An 18,558-nucleotide genomic window follows, 5' to 3' on the forward strand; every position below is an offset into this window, starting at 1 on the left:
GGGGGCGCGGAGGGATTCCGGCGGGGCCGCGCGCTGATTGGGCGGCGGGGTGGGACGGGGGCGGAGCTTCCGGCGGCGCGCGCGGCGGGGTCGGACGGTGAAGGTGAGAGAGGGGACCCGGTACTGCCGGGAAACGGGAACGGGGGGAAAGGGGACCCGGTACTGCCGGGAAACGGGAACGGGGGGAAAGGGGACCCGGTACTGCCGGGAAACGGGAACGGGGAGAAAGGGGACCCGGTACTGCCGGGAAACGGGAACGGGGGGAGAGGGGACCCGGCACCGCCGGGACTGCGAGGGGAACGGGAACGGGCAGGGCCTGCGGCTTGAGGGGCCGGTGAAGGTGGGGGGAGGTGGGGAGCGGTGTGAGGTCCCGGCGGGGCTGAAGAGCGGCCCCAGTGCCCCCCGTGCTCCCATTCCCCCGTGTCCTCATCCCCACCATGTCCCCGTACCTCCATGTCTCCTATCCCTTCCACGCCCCCATCCCGCCGTGTCCATATTCCACGGTGTCCCAATCCCCTCCATGTCGCCATTAACCCCAGTACCCCGACCCCCCCGTCCTGATCCCCCCCGTGTCCCCATCGCCATCCCCAGTGTCCTCATTCACTCTATGTCCCGATCCCACCATGTCCCCATCCTCAGTGTCCCCGTTCACCCCGTGTCCCAATCCCCCTCGTGTCCTCATCCCCACCGTGTCCTCATCCCTAGTGTCCCGGTCCTCTCGAGCCCCAGCCCTCTCGTGTCCCCATCCCCGGTGTCCCCCCCGTCCCCGTTCCCACCGCCGTGTCCCTGCCCAGGTCTCACCATGGCGGGTCGCAGAGCTGCTCTCAAGGCCGTGGACTGGGCGGCCTTCGCCGAGCGGGTCCCCCCGAACCAGCGGCCCATGTACAACGCGCTCAAGACCCGCAACGACGCCCTGACGGCCCGGTGAGTGCCCGCCCGGCCCCGGGAGAGCCCGCCCCGCTCCTCCCGGGCCGCTCAGCCCCCGGCACAGCCCCGGTGTGAGTGCCGGGACTGACGCTGTCTGTGGTCCCGCAGGAGCGTCCCGGCAGGTATTAAAGCAGGTCACCTTGAGGCAGCCGGTGGCTTTTTTTGGCAAATCATCTTTAGTTAATCTTCCCCAGGGTAAACCCGTGGCTGCGGGTTTGCGAGAGTGCTTTGCTTTGGCGCGTTTAGGACGTTTTAGGAGCTTTGTTATTCTGTTAAGTGCTGTACGGATTCACGTGCAGTTCTTGAATCCTTAGTTTTCAAATCCTTCAGTGTCCACTGCCTGATACAGGTGACTACTGCAATTGATGTTGCTGATTGCCTGAGGCTCAGTGTTGTGAAACTGCCCCCTCTGTCCTTCAGGGAGCTTCAGAGGTGCTGAGTGAAGCAGGGCAGAGCAGCGGGCTGAGCTGTCTGTCCAAAGAAGCCTGTTCCAAGGGCAGAGGGACTTGCAGAAATGGCTTGTTGATGGCAAACCCAAAAACATTTAAACTAAACTCAGCAGGCTCTCCTGGCTCTCAGGTCAGTGCTCATGTTTGTTGTTCTCCATCCCTTCAGGTTGGCAGCGCTGCCAGAGAAGCCTCCAGCCATCGACTGGGCTTTCTACAAGGCTAATGTTGCCAAGGCTGGCATGGTGGATGAGTTTCAGAAGAAGGTCAGTCTCTGCCAGCTGGAGCAACCTCTCTAGAGGTTTCATTGGGTGGTGTTGAGAGGAAAACACCAGGATTGGCAGAAGAATTTGGTTTTGTCACGGTGAAAATTTGCTTTCCAAAATTGGGAGCACCCACTGACCTCAGATGGGTCTGAGAGCTTTGTCCTGGGGGAAATAAGTCTGTGATAGGAAAAATCTTTGGTGTTAGACCTTCCTGCTCCCTTACAGTGCTGTGATGAATGTGTGGTATTGGGTGTCATAAGGATGGTGGGCAGGACAGAGGAGAAGGCTGGAAGCTCCTGGATGAGCGGTGCTGCCTGGGAGGGTCATGGGACAGCTGCACTGATCAGCTTTAGCTCATTAACCTACATGGTTGTGGGCAAATCCTGGAAAGAAAGGAGGGAATGCTGCATATTCTCAGTGTGAATGATTATTTCAATCAAACAAACCTTATAAAAGCTTCTCTTTCAATTTACAGTTCAGTGCACTGAAGGTTCCTGAGCCAGTGGATACCCAAAGTGCCAAGATCGATGCCCAGGAGAAGGAAGCTGTAAGTGTTTGAACCATTCCCTAGTGCTGGGGTTTACTCTGCCTTCTGTGAGGTGGGAAGGGATGTCCTGGATGTGCCTTCATGGGCACAGCCTGAGCCAGAGCACAGCCTGAGCCAGAGCACAGCTCGGCCCTTCACTGGTGTCTGTCTCCGGCTTTCAGCTTAGCAAGGGCATCTCTGCACAGGGAAGGGTTTGGCTGTTTGGGATTTGACTGGGATTCTCTCACTTACCCAGTGTAATGATGGTGGATTTTAATGCCAGTTTAAAGCACGAGGGTGCAGGTTCACCCTGGGTCACTGTCATCATCACAACCCCATTCACCACATCCTCTGCTTTCCTCAGGCCAAGAGCACTGCTGAGTATGTTCAGGCTTCCAAAGCTCGGATTGCCCAGTATGAGCAACAGGTGAGGCTGGACCTTCCTTGGGGAATATTGTCTGTAACCCCTTGTTCTCACCTCTGTGTGCTCTGCTCCTTGCTGAGCAGTGACTTGTAACGTGCCTGTCTCTGCTTCCACTGCAGCTCCAGAAGCTCAAGAGTATGATTCCCTTTGAGCAGATGACGTTTGAAGACTTGCATGAAGCCTTCCCTGAAACCAAACTGGACAAGGAGAAATACCCATACTGGCCCCACAAGCCCATTGCTGATCTGTAAACCAGTCTGGGAGCTGTTCAAAGACTGTCAGACTCAATGATCTTATAAATAAAGAGCTTTCCCTCCTGTCTGTGGCTTAGATCTTAGACATGAGTTTTGAGAAAGGTAGAGCAATACACCAACTTGCAAATATCCCACTTTTCCTCAATTTTTTTCTTTTCTACTTGTGAGCTTGCTTTTGTAGCAAGGACCAAGATCCCACCCTGACCTGCTCATCAAACTGAGTTGTGTCACATCCTCTGTAAGGCAAATAAATCCTCTGTCCCTCTGTGTAACCACAGGGAATGGAGTTCTCCTGGCCTTGCAAGCAGACAGTTGCTTAGAAGTTGAATGGGAGAAGCTTTTTGGGATGCTGGAGTGTGTTTAGCAGTGATCTGTGTTTGTCTGGAGTGTCTCAGGAGTTCTACTGGCAGACATATAGGACTGTTTTCTAGGCTGGTCGTGATTGTTTGGGAGAAGCCCTTTGCACCAGGAGTTGAAGGAGTGTTGATATGCTCAGATGCATATAAAAAAAAGTTATCTTTTAGTTACTTTTTAAAAACATTTAATCCTGGTAATCTTATTATTCTCTCTGTCGTGGTTTTCTGAATGCTGCTGATCTCACTGGAACTCACAGAAACAATAGTACAAACACTTCAGACTTACATTGTTTTATTTAATTATCTGAGGTGGAATTCTTGAATACCTTTCCCCAAAATGTAAGTATCTCAAAGAGCAGGGAATCAACTGCTTTTCCTGTTGGTCATGTTTGAGGTAAGAATTATAGATGGGTAGAGTGAAGGTGTTACCCCAGATTTCACAGTTGTTTTGTTCAAATACCTTCCTAGCCCACAGTAGGGACATCTGTAGTTTTTCTGAACCAGAGTATAAAGCACTACAAATGCAGATCTCAGGCCTTGTGGGTTTGGGTTTTAATTTTATTTAGGCATCCGAAACAACTGCAGCTCTGTGATTCAAGCAAGAACAAACTACAGCAGAGGGGTCAGAAGTGATACAGTGGGGAACAACTGAACTAGCACTGTGCAGAGCTGGCCTTTAGCTGCTCCATTTTACAGAAATAAGAGTGAAAAAAAACAGGGACAGGAAGAAGTGGCTGTAGAGAAGGACCTTCTCCAGAACTGGCATAAATGAGTTCTGCTCCTGTGGTCGCCAGTGGCCCTTGGCAGGTTGCCCTCCTCCCTGGGCCTTCTTGGGAGGGCTCAGATGCTGGAGACCTTCCTTGGCCAGGTGTGTCACGGGCTGGTTGCGCAGGGGTGTCTTGGCCAGCTCGGCACCCACGTCTGCAGGGAGCAAAGAGCAGTGTCAGCGCAGGGGGGGCTGGTGGGGCCACCACAGCTGGGGCACTGCTTGCCCTGAGCAAACCCACCCTGGCTCAAACAAACCTGCAGCGAAATGCACCAAACCTGCTTTGTTAAAGAGGTTCTGGGTTGTTTTACGTCGCTGGAATCTTCTGAGAACCTTGTCCAAGGGCCGGGATTTGCGCTGCTGGTACAGCAGGAAGAAGGTGTCTAACACAGCCATGATCATGAGCAGGAAGGTGCCCAGGAAGAACAGCACTGCAGAACAGCAGGAAAACAAGAGAAACCCCTGGATAATTGGCATTTTCTTACATAATCCTGTCTGCTTCAGTTGCCTGGTGAGGAATGGGGAAAGTCTAACTCCAGAAACTGATAAACTCTTAGCTGTCTATGACTGCAGTGTTCATAAATATGTCTATAAATGCCATTCCTTAGGGCAAGTACCTGTATAAAGACCAGTTTTGATTTGATAAAGATGGGTACCTATTACAGGTGGTTTGTTGGAGGAAGTTGGGAGGCTGTTGTTGAGGATCACAGCCAGCATGGAGCTGCCAAGGATGATGGCGATCTGGAAGTTGATTTTCTCCTCAAGAGAGCTGGGTCCAAACAACACAGCCATGTCCAGCAGGTACAGGGCACACGTTGGGAGGATCAGGTTCAGAACGTACAGAGTGGGTCGTCTCTCCATGGAAATCTGTTGAAGAAGGTGGGCAAAATTTAGGTGAGCAGGAGGTAACTTACTGTGTTGGTAAATGCTGGTTCCCTCATGTAAAAAATTGTCTTTTTCTTTTTTTGTGGGAAATCAGTGCAATGTAATACAAAAATGCTGCCATACCATGTAGGTGATCACAGAAAATCCTTCGTCATCCAGGGTTTCCGTGCGTTCAATGATGCTCAGGTTGGTGAACTTCCATTCTCCATCAGTTAGGAAGAAACTCTGGCTCTCTTTCATGCTCTCAGATGCTGTCCGTCTTGTCTTCATGACAAGGTCTCTTACTGCTTGGGCAGGAGCAGAGGAGGAGAGAAGTTGCAGAATTTCAGTATTTATTAGAGGTCAGTTATTCCTTTCCCTGTCCCACCCAACAGAAGGTGGGTGCAGATGGGGAAGGGCAATGTTTCTTGCATTGCTGAGGTTTCTTAGCCCATCAGGGAGAAATTAAAAAAGACTCTGGGAAAGAGTCTTGGCCGGGAATGTGAATCTGGGGGAAATTCCTGGTAAGTCAGGACTGTTGTCTTTTTTTGGATGGGACCTGGTGGGTTTTATGTCACCTCTGCTTATATTTCAACCCTTCCTGTTGGGATAACTCTGACTGCAGTTTGGATTACTGAAACTGTCCTTTTAATAGTTGGATTTGATGAGCCTAGAGCTCTTTTCCAACCTTACCAATTCTATGATTAATTTTCTCTCATTTCCATGGCTTTCAGGTGGGTTTAAAGAGAGAGAGATCAATCCTGGGAGGGACTTGCCACAGAACATCCAGATTCTTCCAGAGATGTTGCTTGGAAATGTGCCAGAACAGAATGGCAGTGTTTTAACTAATTTTCCCTGGTCTTGCATGACCTCAGCCCTGCAGTGTGAGAGTCTGGTGCTGCTCAGGAACCCAGGAGTTACCGGGGTCCATCTCGTCTATTCCTCCCTCTGCAAATTCACCCCAGAGGTGGTAAAACTGAACCTGCAGCTGTACCTGGGTAGAGAAATGAAGCTAGACTCAAGTTGCACGTCTGGGTGTCAAAGGGGAACTTGAGGATTATCAAACTGCATGTCAGGGTGACCTGGAAGGGCCGGGTGGAGTTGAAGCTGCCGTTGTGCATGAGGACCATGTAATTCATGTCTGAGTTTTGTCCGTCCACTCTGCAGGAAACAGAAGGGGAGAGCAACTGAGCTCTGAGATGCCACCTGTGTCTCAGTCCCACCCAACCCTGGCTGTGAACACCCTCTCGGGGCGTTCTGTGCCATCACCCAGCCACGGGATGCAGCAGTGAAGAGAGAGGAAGCCAGGGCTGGAAAAAGGGCTGGTGAGTGCCTTGGGACTAAGGTTTGTTGTAATTCTGCAACTCCTAAGCAACTCCTGCCTCTCTGCCCTCTGCTTCCATTCTCACCTGGGGCAGGGGCTCATTGCCTCTCCCTCCTTCCCTGCTCTGGAGAACTGTTTGTGTTGCCCATCCCTCTGTCAGACCCTCGAGCTCTGTCCTGTATCTGTCCACACACTGCTAAGGGTCACTTTATTCCACAGCACTCCTGGTCTCTGCTGTTGCCTCAGCTTTAGCTACAGCCCAGAAAGGGCATTTCTGGAGATCTCACAACATTACAGAGCCACAAAGTGCTTAGTATAAACTGTGGTCACCATTAATCTAAACTACGAGGTTCTTGGTTACAGAGAGCTCATGGGAACAACTTTTATCCATATGAGTTTATCCCATTTCCTACAATAAGCCAGTGGATAAAAATGAAAAGGGAACCTACCGCTCTAAGATGAAGATGGGGGGAGACCAATAAGTATCCAGGGGAAGAATGACTTGGGAAATGTTACAGAAATCCTGCGGGTTCCAGGTTGCAAAAGGGTTTTTCCACTCCTGGGGGAAGAAGTTGCAGGAGAAAAATGGGTGCTGGGCTCAGCACCAGGTGTCATGAAGGGCATCACCGGAGAGAAACACTCTCAAGGCACCTACCAGGTTCAAGACGAAGTAAAAACTGACTGTTTGGAGCTTTTCCACCTGGAGAAACAAAGGGAGGATATTTGGCTGATTCTCTCAGGTGTATCCAGAAGCCTTTCCCTGTGGCTCCTGCAGTGGACAGCACAGATTGCAGGAACTCGGCTTGGGAGGAGAGCTCAGGGTTTTGACCCTACAGCTGAAGAGTAGGAGCAAACAGTCCAAAGGTTTGGAAAAAATAATAGATTATTGCTAACATTTCCATGGTGGTGCCCTGCAAGTGCATTGCTCCATTCAGGAATGCCACAGGGTGTTTTTGGAGCCTGCTACAAAGTAGGCTGCTTGTCTGCATGTGCCTCTCAACTTTTTCCTGGAAGGAGTGGGAGAAAATACTCCACATCTTCCAAAAGCACTTTCAAACAGCAGAAAGCTGAAGAAGAGGAAGGGGCTGATTCTCATACCCATGGCCTTGCTGGCAGAAGACTCAACCCCCAGTCTAGCAATTGCCCAGTTTTCTGTTATAAAGAGTAATTTTGGGTCCTTACCACAGAGAGAATAGCCATCAGCATGAAATCCAACTTCACTTCCACAGGCTCCTTCAGGTTTGCCTTGGGCAGTATGTAGGTGTGCAGCTTGTCGTGAGAGGAGACGTTCAGGTAGTCAACAATGTCATAGTAGGTGCAGAGGTACTTTGGAGCAGTCCCTGCTAGAAAGACAATTCCACTTGAAACACAGAAATCTCAGGCAGGATCTCAAATGGTGAGAGAGAGAGGCACCCAAAAGAGAAAGGGTGTGGAGCTGTGGATGTGAGAAACATCATTAACACATAAAAATCCCTTCTCCAAAAAAATCCCTAGAGGAGAACAGAATTCCTCAAAGCTTTTCCACCCCTCTTGCACTTACCTGTCCCAAGAGAAAAGGTGAGGATGGCTATCAAAAGTCGCTGCATTGTCTCCAGCTTCCAAATAATGAGGCAAATGATACCGTGTGTCTTATGAACGGGTCCAGAACACGTCATTTATTATGTGGAAGTTGATTTGATATTTATTAATGATGGATGGATTTTTGTAAATAGAAACTAGACAATTTATGTTTTGGAAGCAAGGATTTGCTAATGGCTTGCTGCACTCAGCTGGCTCTTGGGAGCAGCCTTTGGTTGTGGTAAAGGAAAAATAAGGTCATTAAAAAAAAAATCCAACAATTTGAGGGAGAGGAGAAGAAAGGGCCCATTCCCACAAAGAAAAGGCAGGGAGCCAGAGCTACTCAGAAGCAAATTTTGTCTCGTTTATAGGGCTGAGAGTCTGCTGAGAGTCCACTGAAGTGGAAGAAGAATTAGTGCTTGTGTGACATGAGGAGTGCTGGGGAGGAGAAGGAGAGACTGCTCTCCTTTGTTCCTGATCCTGCTCCATAGCACCCCACACCATGTCCTCATTTCCCAAAGCACTGAGCCTTTCATGCACCCAGGGATTTTCTGGTTCTGCCTCCTTGCTGATCTCCTGTGCTCCTGACCCTCTTCTCCAAGTCCTCACTGTTAAGATGAAAGGCTCAGAGATTTTGGGGGTTTTATCTGTCTTTCCTCAGCCACCCTGCTCTCCATCTCTGCCTTCTTTTTCCGCTGTCATTCCAGCCATGTCTCCAGGTACTCGAAGTGATGGTTCCTTTGTGGGAGAGTGACTCCAGTCTTTGTGTGCTTGAAAAGTCCTGTCCTGCCGGGAAGTTGTGTATGGCACCTTATTACTGTGGCCTCCGTGTCAGAGGTAGAAGGTGGGAAGTGTGTGGGCTCTGAGACGGGGTTTGAATCAGACATAAGGGGCACAAGGACTCGATGATCGTCGTGGGTCCCTTCCAAGCCAGGATATTGCGTGATTCTGAGATTCTATGACTGGTCCAAGCACAGAAATTGCTGCCTGCAAGTCCCACACTTGATTCCCACCTGGAAGCAGATTTCCCTGTGGCAGTGGATGGTCCTTCCCCAGCCATGTCCCCTGCCATCCCCTCGTGTCCCTTGCCATCCCCTTGTGTTCCCCACGGCCCCCCGTGTCCCCTATGGACCCCCGTGTCCCCCCCAGCCCTCCGTGTCCCTCCTGTACCCCCGTGTTCCCCACAGCCCTCCGCGTCCCTCCCGTACCCCCTTGTTCCCCACAGCCCTCCGTGTCCCTCCCGTACCCCCGTGTCCCCCACAGCCCTCTGTGTCCCTTCCGTACCCCCGTGTCCCCCCCAGCCCTCCCTGTCCCCAGCCTGGCTGCTGCCCGAGGGCTCCGGGGGTACCCGGGAGGGGCGGGGGGCGATGCCGGGCGTTGGCAGCATCACTGGGGGGCTGCAGCGCAGCGACCGCGTGGCCTAATGGATAAGGCGTCTGACTTCGGATCAGAAGATTGAGGGTTCGAGTCCCTTCGTGGTCGGTCCTTTTTTCTCCTCCCCTTCCCCTTACTTTTAAACTATCTTTTCCCGCTTCTCCCCTGGCGTCTCTCTCCCTCCGCGGGGTGAGGGGGAAAGGCGAACCCAGGCTCGGCCCCGTCCCGGCCCCGGGGTGGCCCCGGGGTCCCCCCATCCCGCAGGTCCCGCGGGTGGTCCCGGGGCGGGCGCGGGGTCGGGGCCGTTCCCGCGGGCCGGGGCGCGCGCCCTGCGCAGCCCCAGTGGCCTAATGGATAAGGCACTGGCCTCCTAAGCCAGGGATTGTGGGTTCGAGTCCCATCTGGGGTGAGCCTTCCCCTTTTGCTGCTGCCAACCCCATTTCCGAGCTCTTTCTCCCCGTTTCAGCGCCGCCAGGCCTCCTCCTCCTCCTCCTCCTCCTCCTGCTCCTGCCCCGCGGGCACTGGCTCTGGCTGCTTGGTGAGAAGACTATCCCCAGTCCGGTGGGAGATGCCAGCTCAGGAGGTTGATGCACCGGGAGAATCCAGAAGTGCTGAGGAACGACTGAGTCTGAGCACGGCACCAGAGAGGGAGGTCGGGGTGGTCCATGGCGTGTTTTGGGGCAGCAAGATCCCCCTGGCAGCTCCAGGCTCTCTCCCTGTGCCAACAGCTGCTGCACGTGATGCTGACAGGTGAGTTGTCTGCTCCAGGTCAGTGGTCCCTAATTTAGATACCCTGGGAAGGAGAAACAATGAGGAGCAGCTACAAACTGTTTTTGCGGTCCCACGTGCCCAGTGCTCAAGTGAGGCTGTGACCGAGGGAATAACAACCAGCTTTGCCTTGGGACCTGTAGATGAAAGGATGGGTTTTGGAGAGGTGTTAATAAAAAGGCTGATTTTTGGAGGGGTGTTAACGAAAGGCTGATTTTTGGTGGGGTGTTAATGAAAGGCTGATTTTTGGTGGGATGTCAGTGAAAGGATGGTTCTGGCTGAGGCATGGACATCCTTCAAGGTGTCCCAGAAGGTGCCAAAGCAGAGGAATTACAGCTGTTTAATTATCTTTATCTGAGCAGAGCTGGGTATGTGTTGAGTCAGGGCTGAGTAGGGAATTTCAGATGTACTTTTACTCCCTCCAGGTGCTCCCTATATCATCGGCTGCATCCAAATCCCAACAAGAAGCCCATCTATGCTGGGGCATGACCACCTTGCAGGTGTTACCCAAACCTGTTCCCGGAGCAGGACAAGCTTGGATGGGAAGGAAGTTTTATTCTGCCAGAAAGCACGTCTCCATGGAGTGCTGGTCATCGGGGTCACAGCGTTCGGCTGTGCTGCCCTGGGACCAAAGGCCTCCCCGTAAGTGCCTTCGGGATAATGCCCTCTCAGATTTGTGGCATTAAAAAGCTGCTCGGAGGGTCTTTTCCTACGGAGTTAATGGATTTTAAAAGCCAGCTGTGGTCAGGGCGATATCACATGAGGAAAACATAAAGTGAAGTTTCTTTCTAAGTAGTTTTTCTCTCTTAGGTGTGGGAAGAAAGGGCTCTGCTGCCTGGAAAGCAGCAAGCCTGCCAAAGCCCTGGGTGCTGGACTGCTGATTAAAAATATCTTTCTGCCCTGTTGGGGGGTTTGGGAAACTTTTTGGGGATTAGATGAGAAACACAGGTTTTGGGAAGAGGAGATGCAGTGGGAGGAGAACGGAGGAGGTGTCGTTGATAAGAAACAGGAGATGAATGAGGTCTGTGGTGTTACACCATTATACTGTAGCGGGGCTGTCACTGGCCGCTCAGTGACACTGTGACTGTCACATTTACACTGACCCTCTGGCACAGGGAGTCCCGTGGGGGGACACCCCTATTGCCAGTGTTGGGCCGTGAGGAACAGCCACACTCCCAGAAGGGATGGAGTGTGGGGGATGCACAGGGGTGTCAGGGATGAGCACGGGTGACACAGGGATGAGCACGGGTGACACAGGGTGGGTACAGGTGACACAGGGTGGGTACAGGTGACACAGGGATGAGCACGGGTGACACAGGGTGGGTACAGGTGACACGCAGGGGCACCCGGGGACCCCCCGGTTTGTGACACTGCCCTGTTGCACCTCTACGGGGGACCACGTGGCCTAATGGATAAGGCGTCTGACTTCGGATCAGAAGATTGAGGGTTCGAGTCCCTTCGTGGTTGTTTTAAAGCCACGAGAGACATTTCGGGCGTTTAATTTCCCCCGGCGGTGGCTCCCAGAGGGGTGAGAACCCCCGGGAGGGATCAGCGGGGCAAAGTGGAGGGAACGTGCCCATGCAGGGGGCAGATTTAGGGAGGGAATCTGCCTCGCAAATCCCTGTCCGGAGCCATTCCTGCCCAAAGGCGAGGCAACACCTGGAACTGGTGCCAAGCGGGGGTCTCTGAGACTCAGGTGGGGCCGGTTCCTGGGAAAATGAAAGGGCGGAGCAATGTCGAGCTTTTCCGTACTGCAGGTTCGGTGAGTTACTGGCGAAGGGGAGAGGCAGAGCTCCCTCTGTCTGTTAATGCCGTGTTGTCCCCACACGCCCCTGTCTGCGAGGCGCTGCTGCGCTGGGGCAGCCGGTGCTGTCACACCGCGGGCAGGGGTCGAACCTGTGACCCCTCCGTTCGGAGTCCGGCGCCTTCTCCGCTCGGCCACCGAGGCCGCGGCACAGCCGCGCTCCCCGCGGGGTCGGGAGCGAACAGGAACGGCTTCGGGAACGCCCCGTTCCCGGGGGAATTCTGGGAGGGTTCGGGGCTTTATTGCACTGAAAACCGGCGTCGGGCAGCGGCCCCTCCGGCGGGGGGTGAGGCCGGGCGGGCGTCGCGGGGCTGCGCGGGGGTCTCCATCCCTCCCTGGCCGGTTCGAGGGGGAGATGGAGCGGGGTTCGAGGGGGCTGCGTGGCCTGGCGGGGGAGCGGGGCTTTGCTCCGAGGGCCGTTCAGAGCGGGGAGCTCTGGGAATACTGTGCAGGATCCCTCATCTTCATGCGGAGCGTTCGCGTTCCCCTCTGGCCATCAGAGAGTTAAGTGAGGACGCACAAATTCGTATTGTGCGCGCCCCAGTGGCCTAATGGATAAGGCACTGGCCTCCTAAGCCAGGGATTGTGGGTTCGAGTCCCATCTGGGGTGGTGACTCTTTTCCCCCCCCGGGGTTTCCCGGCGTGGTGGGTTCGGTGCTGCGGAGATCCCCGATGGGCTGCGCCCCTTTCTGCAGCCCCCTGTGGCTCCCCTTGCTCCATCTCAGGCATCCCGGCACAGAGGAGATGTTTTCCTGCTGTAAAACCAGGGACAATCCAGCAATACGCTTTTAATCCCTGAAATTCCCATCCCCTCCGTGCCCCGGTGTCACGTGCTGGTCTCCAAGGGCATTAAGCTTTTGCTTTAACTATAATTCTGCAAATCTTACGCTACGATCTTGAGAAAAAGAGACCTGAGCAGTGGGTGATCCTGGCAGTGAGGTCTCCTGGTGAGGGGAGGGCTCAGCTGAAGCTGCTAAGCTGCCAGTTGGTGCTTGTGTAATGGCTTTTGTTGCCGGGAATACATCTGGACTTGATAATCTCAGGGGTGTTTTCCAACCCGAGTGATTCCATGATTCCATGTTAAAAAAGCTTTAGATGGGAGAAAACACGATATCTGTTCTTGGTGCTGGGCAGGGTGTGGAGAAGCAGAGCCAGCCTGGGGTTGCGTTTCCTGGGAAGGATGTCAGGATACATTGGTGTGATCCTGCATCCCCCTGGCACCCCAGTTTGGAGGGAATCTGGGGTGTATGAGCTCTCCTCTTTTTGCAGATGTAAATGCTGTGTCAGGGGAGAGCTCAAAGTCCCCCCTTCCAAGGGGGATGGGCACGGACAGAGCCACGAGGGTGCAGAGCAGAGCCCTGACACTCCCAGGGATCAACAGTGAGCACATTCCTCTCTTATTTGGGGCTTTCCTAAAACAGAACCACCTCTCCTCACCCCAGGTGGGACTCGAACCCACAATCCCTGACTTAGAAGGCCAGTGCCTTATCCATTAGGCCACCGGGGCCCCGTCACCCTTCAAAAAAAGGGTAATTTTGGTCTCTTTAAGCCCCCCAAGCAAACCCATCTGGCAGTGGTGAAACCCACATCACAGCCCAGCTTCATTCTCATTAAACAGCGTCCATTAATGAGCAACTCTTGAAGCCTGACAGGCTCATCCAAAGACTCATCTGGAGGTTTTTGGAGTCCCAACTCGAAGGCCAGAAGCCTCCTGCACTCACAAGGTGGGTTCTGTCTTCTAGTGCTGAGATTTGTGCCAAATTCCTGCCGTGGTTTGAGCTTAACAAAATGACATGCACTTCTTTTTGTTAGATAAAAATCAAGGAAAGAAACAGTGAATACTCTAAGAGTTGGACTCGATGATCCTAGAGGTCTTTCCCAACCTTAATGATTTATGATTCTATGCTTTTATATGCTACTTCGACACGTAGTTAAGACTGCTTTTAACTCTTCCCTTCTTTCCCTAAAAATCTACTGCTGGCTTTGTGTTCAGCAGCAGAGGGTGCTCTGATGGAGCACAGGCTGCATGGAGGACACAAAAAACTTGAAAAAAAAAAAAAAGAGTAGCTGACAAAAATCAGAATTCTTAGTTCCTCTCAAATGTGAACAATAATTTTTCCGAAAAATGATTGACAGGATGTCCAGCTGTACTGTTGGGCTCAAAAGATGTTAAATTTTTTATTTACACTTTTAGACCATTTTTATTCAATATAGCTCATGAGTTTAGCATCATCTACAGCTGCCAGTGCCACTTATTTAGGAAGATGGAATGCCAAGGACTTGGATCTCTGCTGTTCTCAGTCAAAATCCGCCTTCCTGCTCTGTTTTATGTTTGAGTGTATCCTTTTCTGTCGTAGTCGCTCACGGTTCATTTTTTCCACCCTAAAACAAAAAGATCATTTAGTGTACAAAGAACACATTTAAATATTCAGCTTTGAGATTTGATGCGCCAACAAACATCCACAGGTAGGAGACTGTGGATGTTCTGGGGACACCCACACACCCCACCACTGTTCTGGGGACATTACCCTGGAAAGCAGTTAAAATCTAATGGATCAGTGATTTTTCTTAAAAAAGGAAATCCAAATGAGTATGAAGAAGATTGTTTAGAGGTGCTGCAAACTAAATCGTGTAACATGACAGCCTGAATCCAAGCAAAGACCATTTTAATGAAGATACCTCTCTATGAGTTGCTGTGTTGTCTCCTTAGACACCACCTTGGGTTTCTCTGTGGCCTCTGTGACCATGGTTCGGATTTTTTCCAAACAGATCGCCAGGTTCCTCATTTGGTAGCGACTCTCTTCCGAGGTCACAATCAGCTCCCCATCCCGGTTTATCTTATTCCTGTGCTGAAGGGGGGGAAAATGTCATGTGATCACTGAAACCTCCTTAAGATTGTTCTCTCTGACACTGAGACATTTAAACCGAGGCCAGAGGGGGAGGGTCGGTACCATCAGTGCCATTTTTTGTCTCACAGCCTCAGGAATCCAGTCTGCCGACTCCAGGTGGAACCGAACTTCTGCCTTGGAATTCACTGGGAGGAAAAACAGGTACTTTATTTCCATGTCACAGCCTGCCTCTGTAAGTTCTATGAGACAATTCACACTGTTCACTGCTGGCTTTGAGCATGGGATAATTCCGGTATTATTAATGAATTAATTATTATTCCAGTATTTATTAATGAAAGATCAGTATTTTTCTTGCTATGTATTTACACACCACTCTGCAAGACAAACTTGTACCTGTCATGCTGTTTGCCTTTCTAGACACCACAGGATTAATTGCTATTGCCAGTCACTAGCCACCTTATTTTTAATGGCAATGGCAGAACAGGCAGTACTTTAGTTTTTTTGAGTTAAACTGAGAATTTATTGCACAGTGGAGTGATCAATGAAAACAGAGTGGATAGAGGTGGGGGTGTTCCATGTCGCAGGAACGATCCCTGTAAGAGTGTTTCTAGGGGAATCAAATGTGCTGCCAGTGGTCTCGAGCCCCATGATGACTCAGAAGTTGTGTTAAAATGCAGGGTGATGATAATGAAAAATGAGTGATGATGCTGTTTAACTCTGAGTTCTCAATATTTTGCCACACAGTACAGAAAAACAGTGGATGCTGCTGATGATTTTTCCACGTGGGAGAAGCCATTCCTCACCTTTATTAACGTTCTGCCCGCCGGGGCCGCTGCTCCGACTGTAGGACACGGTCAGGCGAGCTGGAAGGGAAGGGCAGCCGCGTGCTGAGCCGGGATGGGGCCGACCCCGCGTTCAGCTCCGCGCACGGACTCGGTGCCCAGGAACGGCGCCCAGGCCCGGGTGTGTCGGGGGGAGACTCACCCATGGGGATGTCGAGGGTGGGCGGCTGCTCCTGGAAAACACGGCGGGGGAGGTGTCGGTGTCGGGGGGATCCCAGGGGATTCGGGGGTCCCGGGGGATCCCGCCCGTCCCGGGGGCGCGGTCCCCGCTCGACGCGGCCTGGCCCCGCCCACCCACAGAGACCACGCCCCCTCTATCAATCCACGCCCCGCCCACATGCCATATACAGATACGCGCACTAAACCCCACCCCTTCGCCTAAACCACGCCCACCCACCCTACACATACCCGGGCTAAGCCCCGCCCCCTCATGGTGCCCCCGCCCACCCGCATAGTATCCCCTCGTGCTAAAGCCCCGCCCGCCCCATTAGCCCCGCCCCTTACGGCGACCCCGCCAACCAACACTAACATTCAATTGAGCCCCGCCCGCCCAATGTCAATCACACACTCGACTCCGCCCCACGCACCGCCCCTCGCCCTCCCTTCTCTTCCCCCCAACTGCCCCGCTTACCGGGGCGCGGGCGGCGCTTTTCTCCTGCCGCGGCGGGTACAGCTTGTCCAGGCTGTGCGAGCTCCGGTACTCGGTGCCGATGCCGGCCCACAGCGAGCACCGGGCGGACAGAAGCGCAAGCCCCGGCCGCGGCCGGCACAGGGCCCGCAGCGTGTGCGCCGCCATGTTGGCCCCCGCGGTGCGTCCCGGCCAGGCGTCCCCGCGGAAACGGCGGCCGCGCGCCGCGTTCCGGGGCGGGGCCGGCAGGGCAGGGAGCGCCGGGGTGGGATAAAGGGGATAAGATAGGCTGTGGTGGCGGAGCGTGGGGATGGATCCTTGGGATCCATGGGAGTGTGATGTCCTGGGGCTGCGGGGTGGCTGGAGCATTAGTGGGAGGTTTAGGAAGTCTGTGGGGGTATATGGGGCACCGTGGGGGGGATATGAGGGGGTCTGAGAGGGGGATGTAGGGTCTGTGGGGTGCCAAGAGAGGGGCATGTGGGGCGTCTGTGCGGTACATGGGGTGTGTAGAGCACCTTGAGGGGGGATGAGGGAGGTCAGGGGTGGTTATGGGGTCTCTGCACCCTGGTCCTTGGTGAGCAGAGCAGTGATGGCCAGTGCTGGAAAACACATCCGGCCTTTTTTATGTATTGTCTAGTTTTTGCACCTGGGATCCTTCAGCTTTTGTGTTCTTATCTGCTCAAGAGTGCTAAAAGGTTCTATACACACACACACACACACATATATATATATATATACAGTTATTTCTTCGAATGCTGATTCTGGGTCTGTAAGAGATGCTGAGGTGGATGTAGGATGCAGGTCAGTGAGGCAGCTGTGGAAATCTTTCAGCTTTTACTCCTCTTGGAGCTGTCAGGCTGGCTTGACGAGAAGGGTGTTCGTTCCAGAGGGGCAGGGATTGCTATTCCTGGCAGCAGGAAAATGCACAGGCAGGGGATGGGCTGTCATTTGCTCTGGTGTTTTGACAGGAGCTGACAATCTCTTGTTGAAAACCGTGGATGAAGTCAAAATGGGTGTTCAGAAGCTGATATAGAGACTGTGACTGAGGATCTGAGCTGAGTCCCATCCAGATAATCAGTGCAAAATCAGGGAACTCGGTCCTTGGGAAGGGAGCAGGTCCTGAACATGGATGGCTGGTCTGTCCTGACTGTAACTGAGCAGCTCAGGGCCAGGGGGGGCTCCTCACTTTGTTTTAATTGAGTCCCTGAGTCCTGGGGTGCTGCTCTGCTTCCCCCCTCCAAACTCAGCTGAAAACAAAATGCTTTAAGGAAAAAACCCAGAGCTGTTGGAGACAAACCGTGCCATCTGGTGACCTTAATTTCTAACAGGGAACAGGTAAATGTTTGTGATTTGTAGCCAGAGGGTTGTCTAAAATACACCAAGCAGGATGACTCATTTACCAGCTGTTGTCACACATGTCTGGTTGTTGTGCAGGAATACCCTCCAAGGGTGTGTGGGGAACAGAGGGGCTGGCAAAGGAGCTAGAAGGTCTCACAGGCGAAGCCAGACCAGTCTAAAAGGACATTTCTCTGGGTTTGCTTTGTTCCCACACTGTGTTGGTCCATAGAGCCTTGGTAAAAAGCTGAATAATCTCTGCTTGGATGGTTGGAAACAGCTCTCCTTGGCAGGCAGGGCTTGGGATGACAAGGTCTGACTTTGGCATGAGCCAAGGAGAGCCAAACTTTTGGCTTTCCAGCTGAAGAAATGAAGTGCTTTGGCACTGATGGGGGCTGAGGAAGCCAATGCACCCTGTTTGGTGGTCACTGCTGAGCAAGAGCTGAAAGGAGCCATCCCTGAAACCTGAGGGAAGGGCTGATGTGTCCAAGGAGCCAGTCGCCCCTTGTGTGAGTGAGGGCACAAGCTGTTAATGAAGGAGCAAATCAGGACTTTGAGGGACCTTCCAGAAGGTCTCAACTCCTGTAAGAGAGTGAATACTGATGAATCAGATCTCCTTCCCTGTGAGAGTTTGAGCTCTATAAACCCCTTGAATTTGTGCTTCAAGTGACCCCTCCCTATTTGTTTCAGAAGGGTTATTCGAACTGGTGGTATGGTAAGAAGCCAGACTAGATCTTATGGAACTGCATGTGTCTAAATGTCATCTTTCAACTTCTTGACAAGCTGTGCCCTTATTGATCTTATTGCTGTGAGCTGAGTAGGGTCACTGATTTTGCCAACTTCTGAAATTAAGAATTAATTCCTGTTCTATCACACTTTTTCTCATCCATTTTAACTGTGTGCAGCATTTTTCTTTCTGTCATGAACCATGGGGGTGTGCTGTTACGTAGCTGCTGCTCTCTATTACCCCAGTTTCCCTGGCAGTGTGGTTGCTTAATACTCTCCTGTCCCCTCTTAATGGAGTTGTGTGGCTTTCCTTGATGTTTTAAAAGCAATTGGAAAAGTTTAGATCAAAGGTGGCACAAAAGGCCAGAAGTTGATTATTTTTTTCTCCTTTGATCACTGAAAGCCTCACTTAAGACAAAAATCAAGTGACTGTGACTCACACAGTCATCAGTATGTGTATATATGGCCACTAATATTTTTGGATGCTGAAAAAAATTGCCCTCAGCACTTTGCAGAACACGC

At 52.4% G+C, this 18,558-nt stretch overlaps 3 protein-coding genes and 5 non-coding genes across 9 annotated transcripts; 5 read left to right on the plus strand and 3 right to left on the minus strand.

Annotated features, from left to right (window-relative positions):
* Positions 1–23: 23 nt before the first annotated feature.
* ATP5PD (ATP synthase peripheral stalk subunit d) lies at positions 24–2,908 on the plus strand. 2 transcript variants are annotated; one of them, XM_064675900.1, is made up of 6 exons: positions 24–103; positions 795–924; positions 1,543–1,639; positions 2,115–2,186; positions 2,530–2,592; positions 2,709–2,908. In XM_064675900.1, exons 2-6 carry the CDS (start codon positions 803–805, stop codon positions 2,838–2,840), a joined length of 486 nt encoding a protein of 161 aa, XP_064531970.1. In that variant the 5' UTR covers positions 24–103; positions 795–802; the 3' UTR covers positions 2,841–2,908. The 2 variants fall into 2 exon arrangements, with proteins under 2 accessions (XP_064531970.1, XP_064531971.1); XM_064675901.1 differs by lacking the exon at positions 24–103 and adding an exon at positions 254–276.
* Positions 2,909–3,875: 967 nt separating this feature from the next.
* LOC135424827 (5-hydroxytryptamine receptor 3A-like) lies at positions 3,876–7,739 on the minus strand. The gene is made up of 9 exons (XM_064676445.1): positions 7,694–7,739; positions 7,336–7,496; positions 6,809–6,853; positions 6,603–6,712; positions 5,824–5,990; positions 4,974–5,137; positions 4,622–4,832; positions 4,277–4,396; positions 3,876–4,120 (listed from the first exon to the last, which is right to left on the minus strand). The coding sequence occupies exons 1-9, from the start codon at positions 7,737–7,739 to the stop codon at positions 3,876–3,878; spliced, it is 1,269 nt and encodes a 422-aa protein (XP_064532515.1).
* Positions 7,740–9,119: 1,380 nt separating this feature from the next.
* TRNAR-UCG (transfer RNA arginine (anticodon UCG)) lies at positions 9,120–9,192 on the plus strand. Its single transcript has one exon. It is a non-coding gene; the product is annotated as a tRNA-Arg (tRNA).
* Positions 9,193–9,420: 228 nt separating this feature from the next.
* On the plus strand, positions 9,421–9,493 carry TRNAR-CCU (transfer RNA arginine (anticodon CCU)). The gene has a single exon. It is a non-coding gene; the product is annotated as a tRNA-Arg (tRNA).
* A 1,753-nt stretch (positions 9,494–11,246) lies between these two features.
* On the plus strand, positions 11,247–11,319 carry TRNAR-UCG (transfer RNA arginine (anticodon UCG)). Its single transcript has one exon. It is a non-coding gene; the product is annotated as a tRNA-Arg (tRNA).
* Positions 11,320–12,193: 874 nt separating this feature from the next.
* On the plus strand, positions 12,194–12,266 carry TRNAR-CCU (transfer RNA arginine (anticodon CCU)). The gene has a single exon. It is a non-coding gene; the product is annotated as a tRNA-Arg (tRNA).
* Positions 12,267–13,090: 824 nt separating this feature from the next.
* Positions 13,091–13,163, minus strand: TRNAR-UCU (transfer RNA arginine (anticodon UCU)). The gene has a single exon. It is a non-coding gene; the product is annotated as a tRNA-Arg (tRNA).
* Positions 13,164–13,804: 641 nt separating this feature from the next.
* Positions 13,805–16,174, minus strand: MRPL58 (mitochondrial ribosomal protein L58). The gene is made up of 6 exons (XM_064675908.1): positions 15,979–16,174; positions 15,490–15,520; positions 15,309–15,368; positions 14,608–14,690; positions 14,336–14,505; positions 13,805–14,038 (listed from the first exon to the last, which is right to left on the minus strand). The coding sequence occupies exons 1-6, from the start codon at positions 16,141–16,143 to the stop codon at positions 13,954–13,956; spliced, it is 594 nt and encodes a 197-aa protein (XP_064531978.1). The 5' UTR covers positions 16,144–16,174; the 3' UTR covers positions 13,805–13,953.
* Positions 16,175–18,558: the final 2,384 nt, after the last annotated feature.

Source organism: Pseudopipra pipra, chromosome 19, assembly GCF_036250125.1.
Source record: "Pseudopipra pipra isolate bDixPip1 chromosome 19, bDixPip1.hap1, whole genome shotgun sequence".
Taxonomy (NCBI): Eukaryota; Metazoa; Chordata; class Aves; order Passeriformes; family Pipridae; genus Pseudopipra; species Pseudopipra pipra.

Bases quoted from the DNA above. Each gene is read 5' to 3' on its own strand.
- MRPL58 (XM_064675908.1), bottom strand. From the start codon at position 16,143: ATGGCGGCGCACACGCTGCGGGCCCTGTGCCGGCCGCGGCCGGGGCTT. The intron at 15,369-15,489 runs GTGAGTCTCCCC...CTTCCCTTCCAG, and splicing joins CACCCTCGACATCCCCATGG to CTCGCCTGACCGTGTCCTAC. The intron at 14,691-15,308 runs GTGAGGAATGGC...TTTTCCTCCCAG, and splicing joins CGGGCAGAACGTTAATAAAG to TGAATTCCAAGGCAGAAGTT.
- ATP5PD (XM_064675900.1), top strand. From the start codon at position 803: ATGGCGGGTCGCAGAGCTGCTCTCAAGGCCGTGGACTGGGCGGCCTTC. The intron at 925-1,542 runs GTGAGTGCCCGC...CCATCCCTTCAG, and splicing joins AACGACGCCCTGACGGCCCG to GTTGGCAGCGCTGCCAGAGA. The intron at 1,640-2,114 runs GTCAGTCTCTGC...TTCAATTTACAG, and splicing joins TGGATGAGTTTCAGAAGAAG to TTCAGTGCACTGAAGGTTCC.
- LOC135424827 (XM_064676445.1), bottom strand. From the start codon at position 7,739: ATGCAGCGACTTTTGATAGCCATCCTCACCTTTTCTCTTGGGACAG. The intron at 5,991-6,602 runs GTAGGTTCCCTT...TGTTTCCTGCAG, and splicing joins CCCATCTTCATCTTAGAGCG to AGTGGACGGACAAAACTCAG. The intron at 5,138-5,823 runs GTACAGCTGCAG...CTCCTGCCCAAG, and splicing joins AGCTTCATTTCTCTACCCAG to CAGTAAGAGACCTTGTCATG.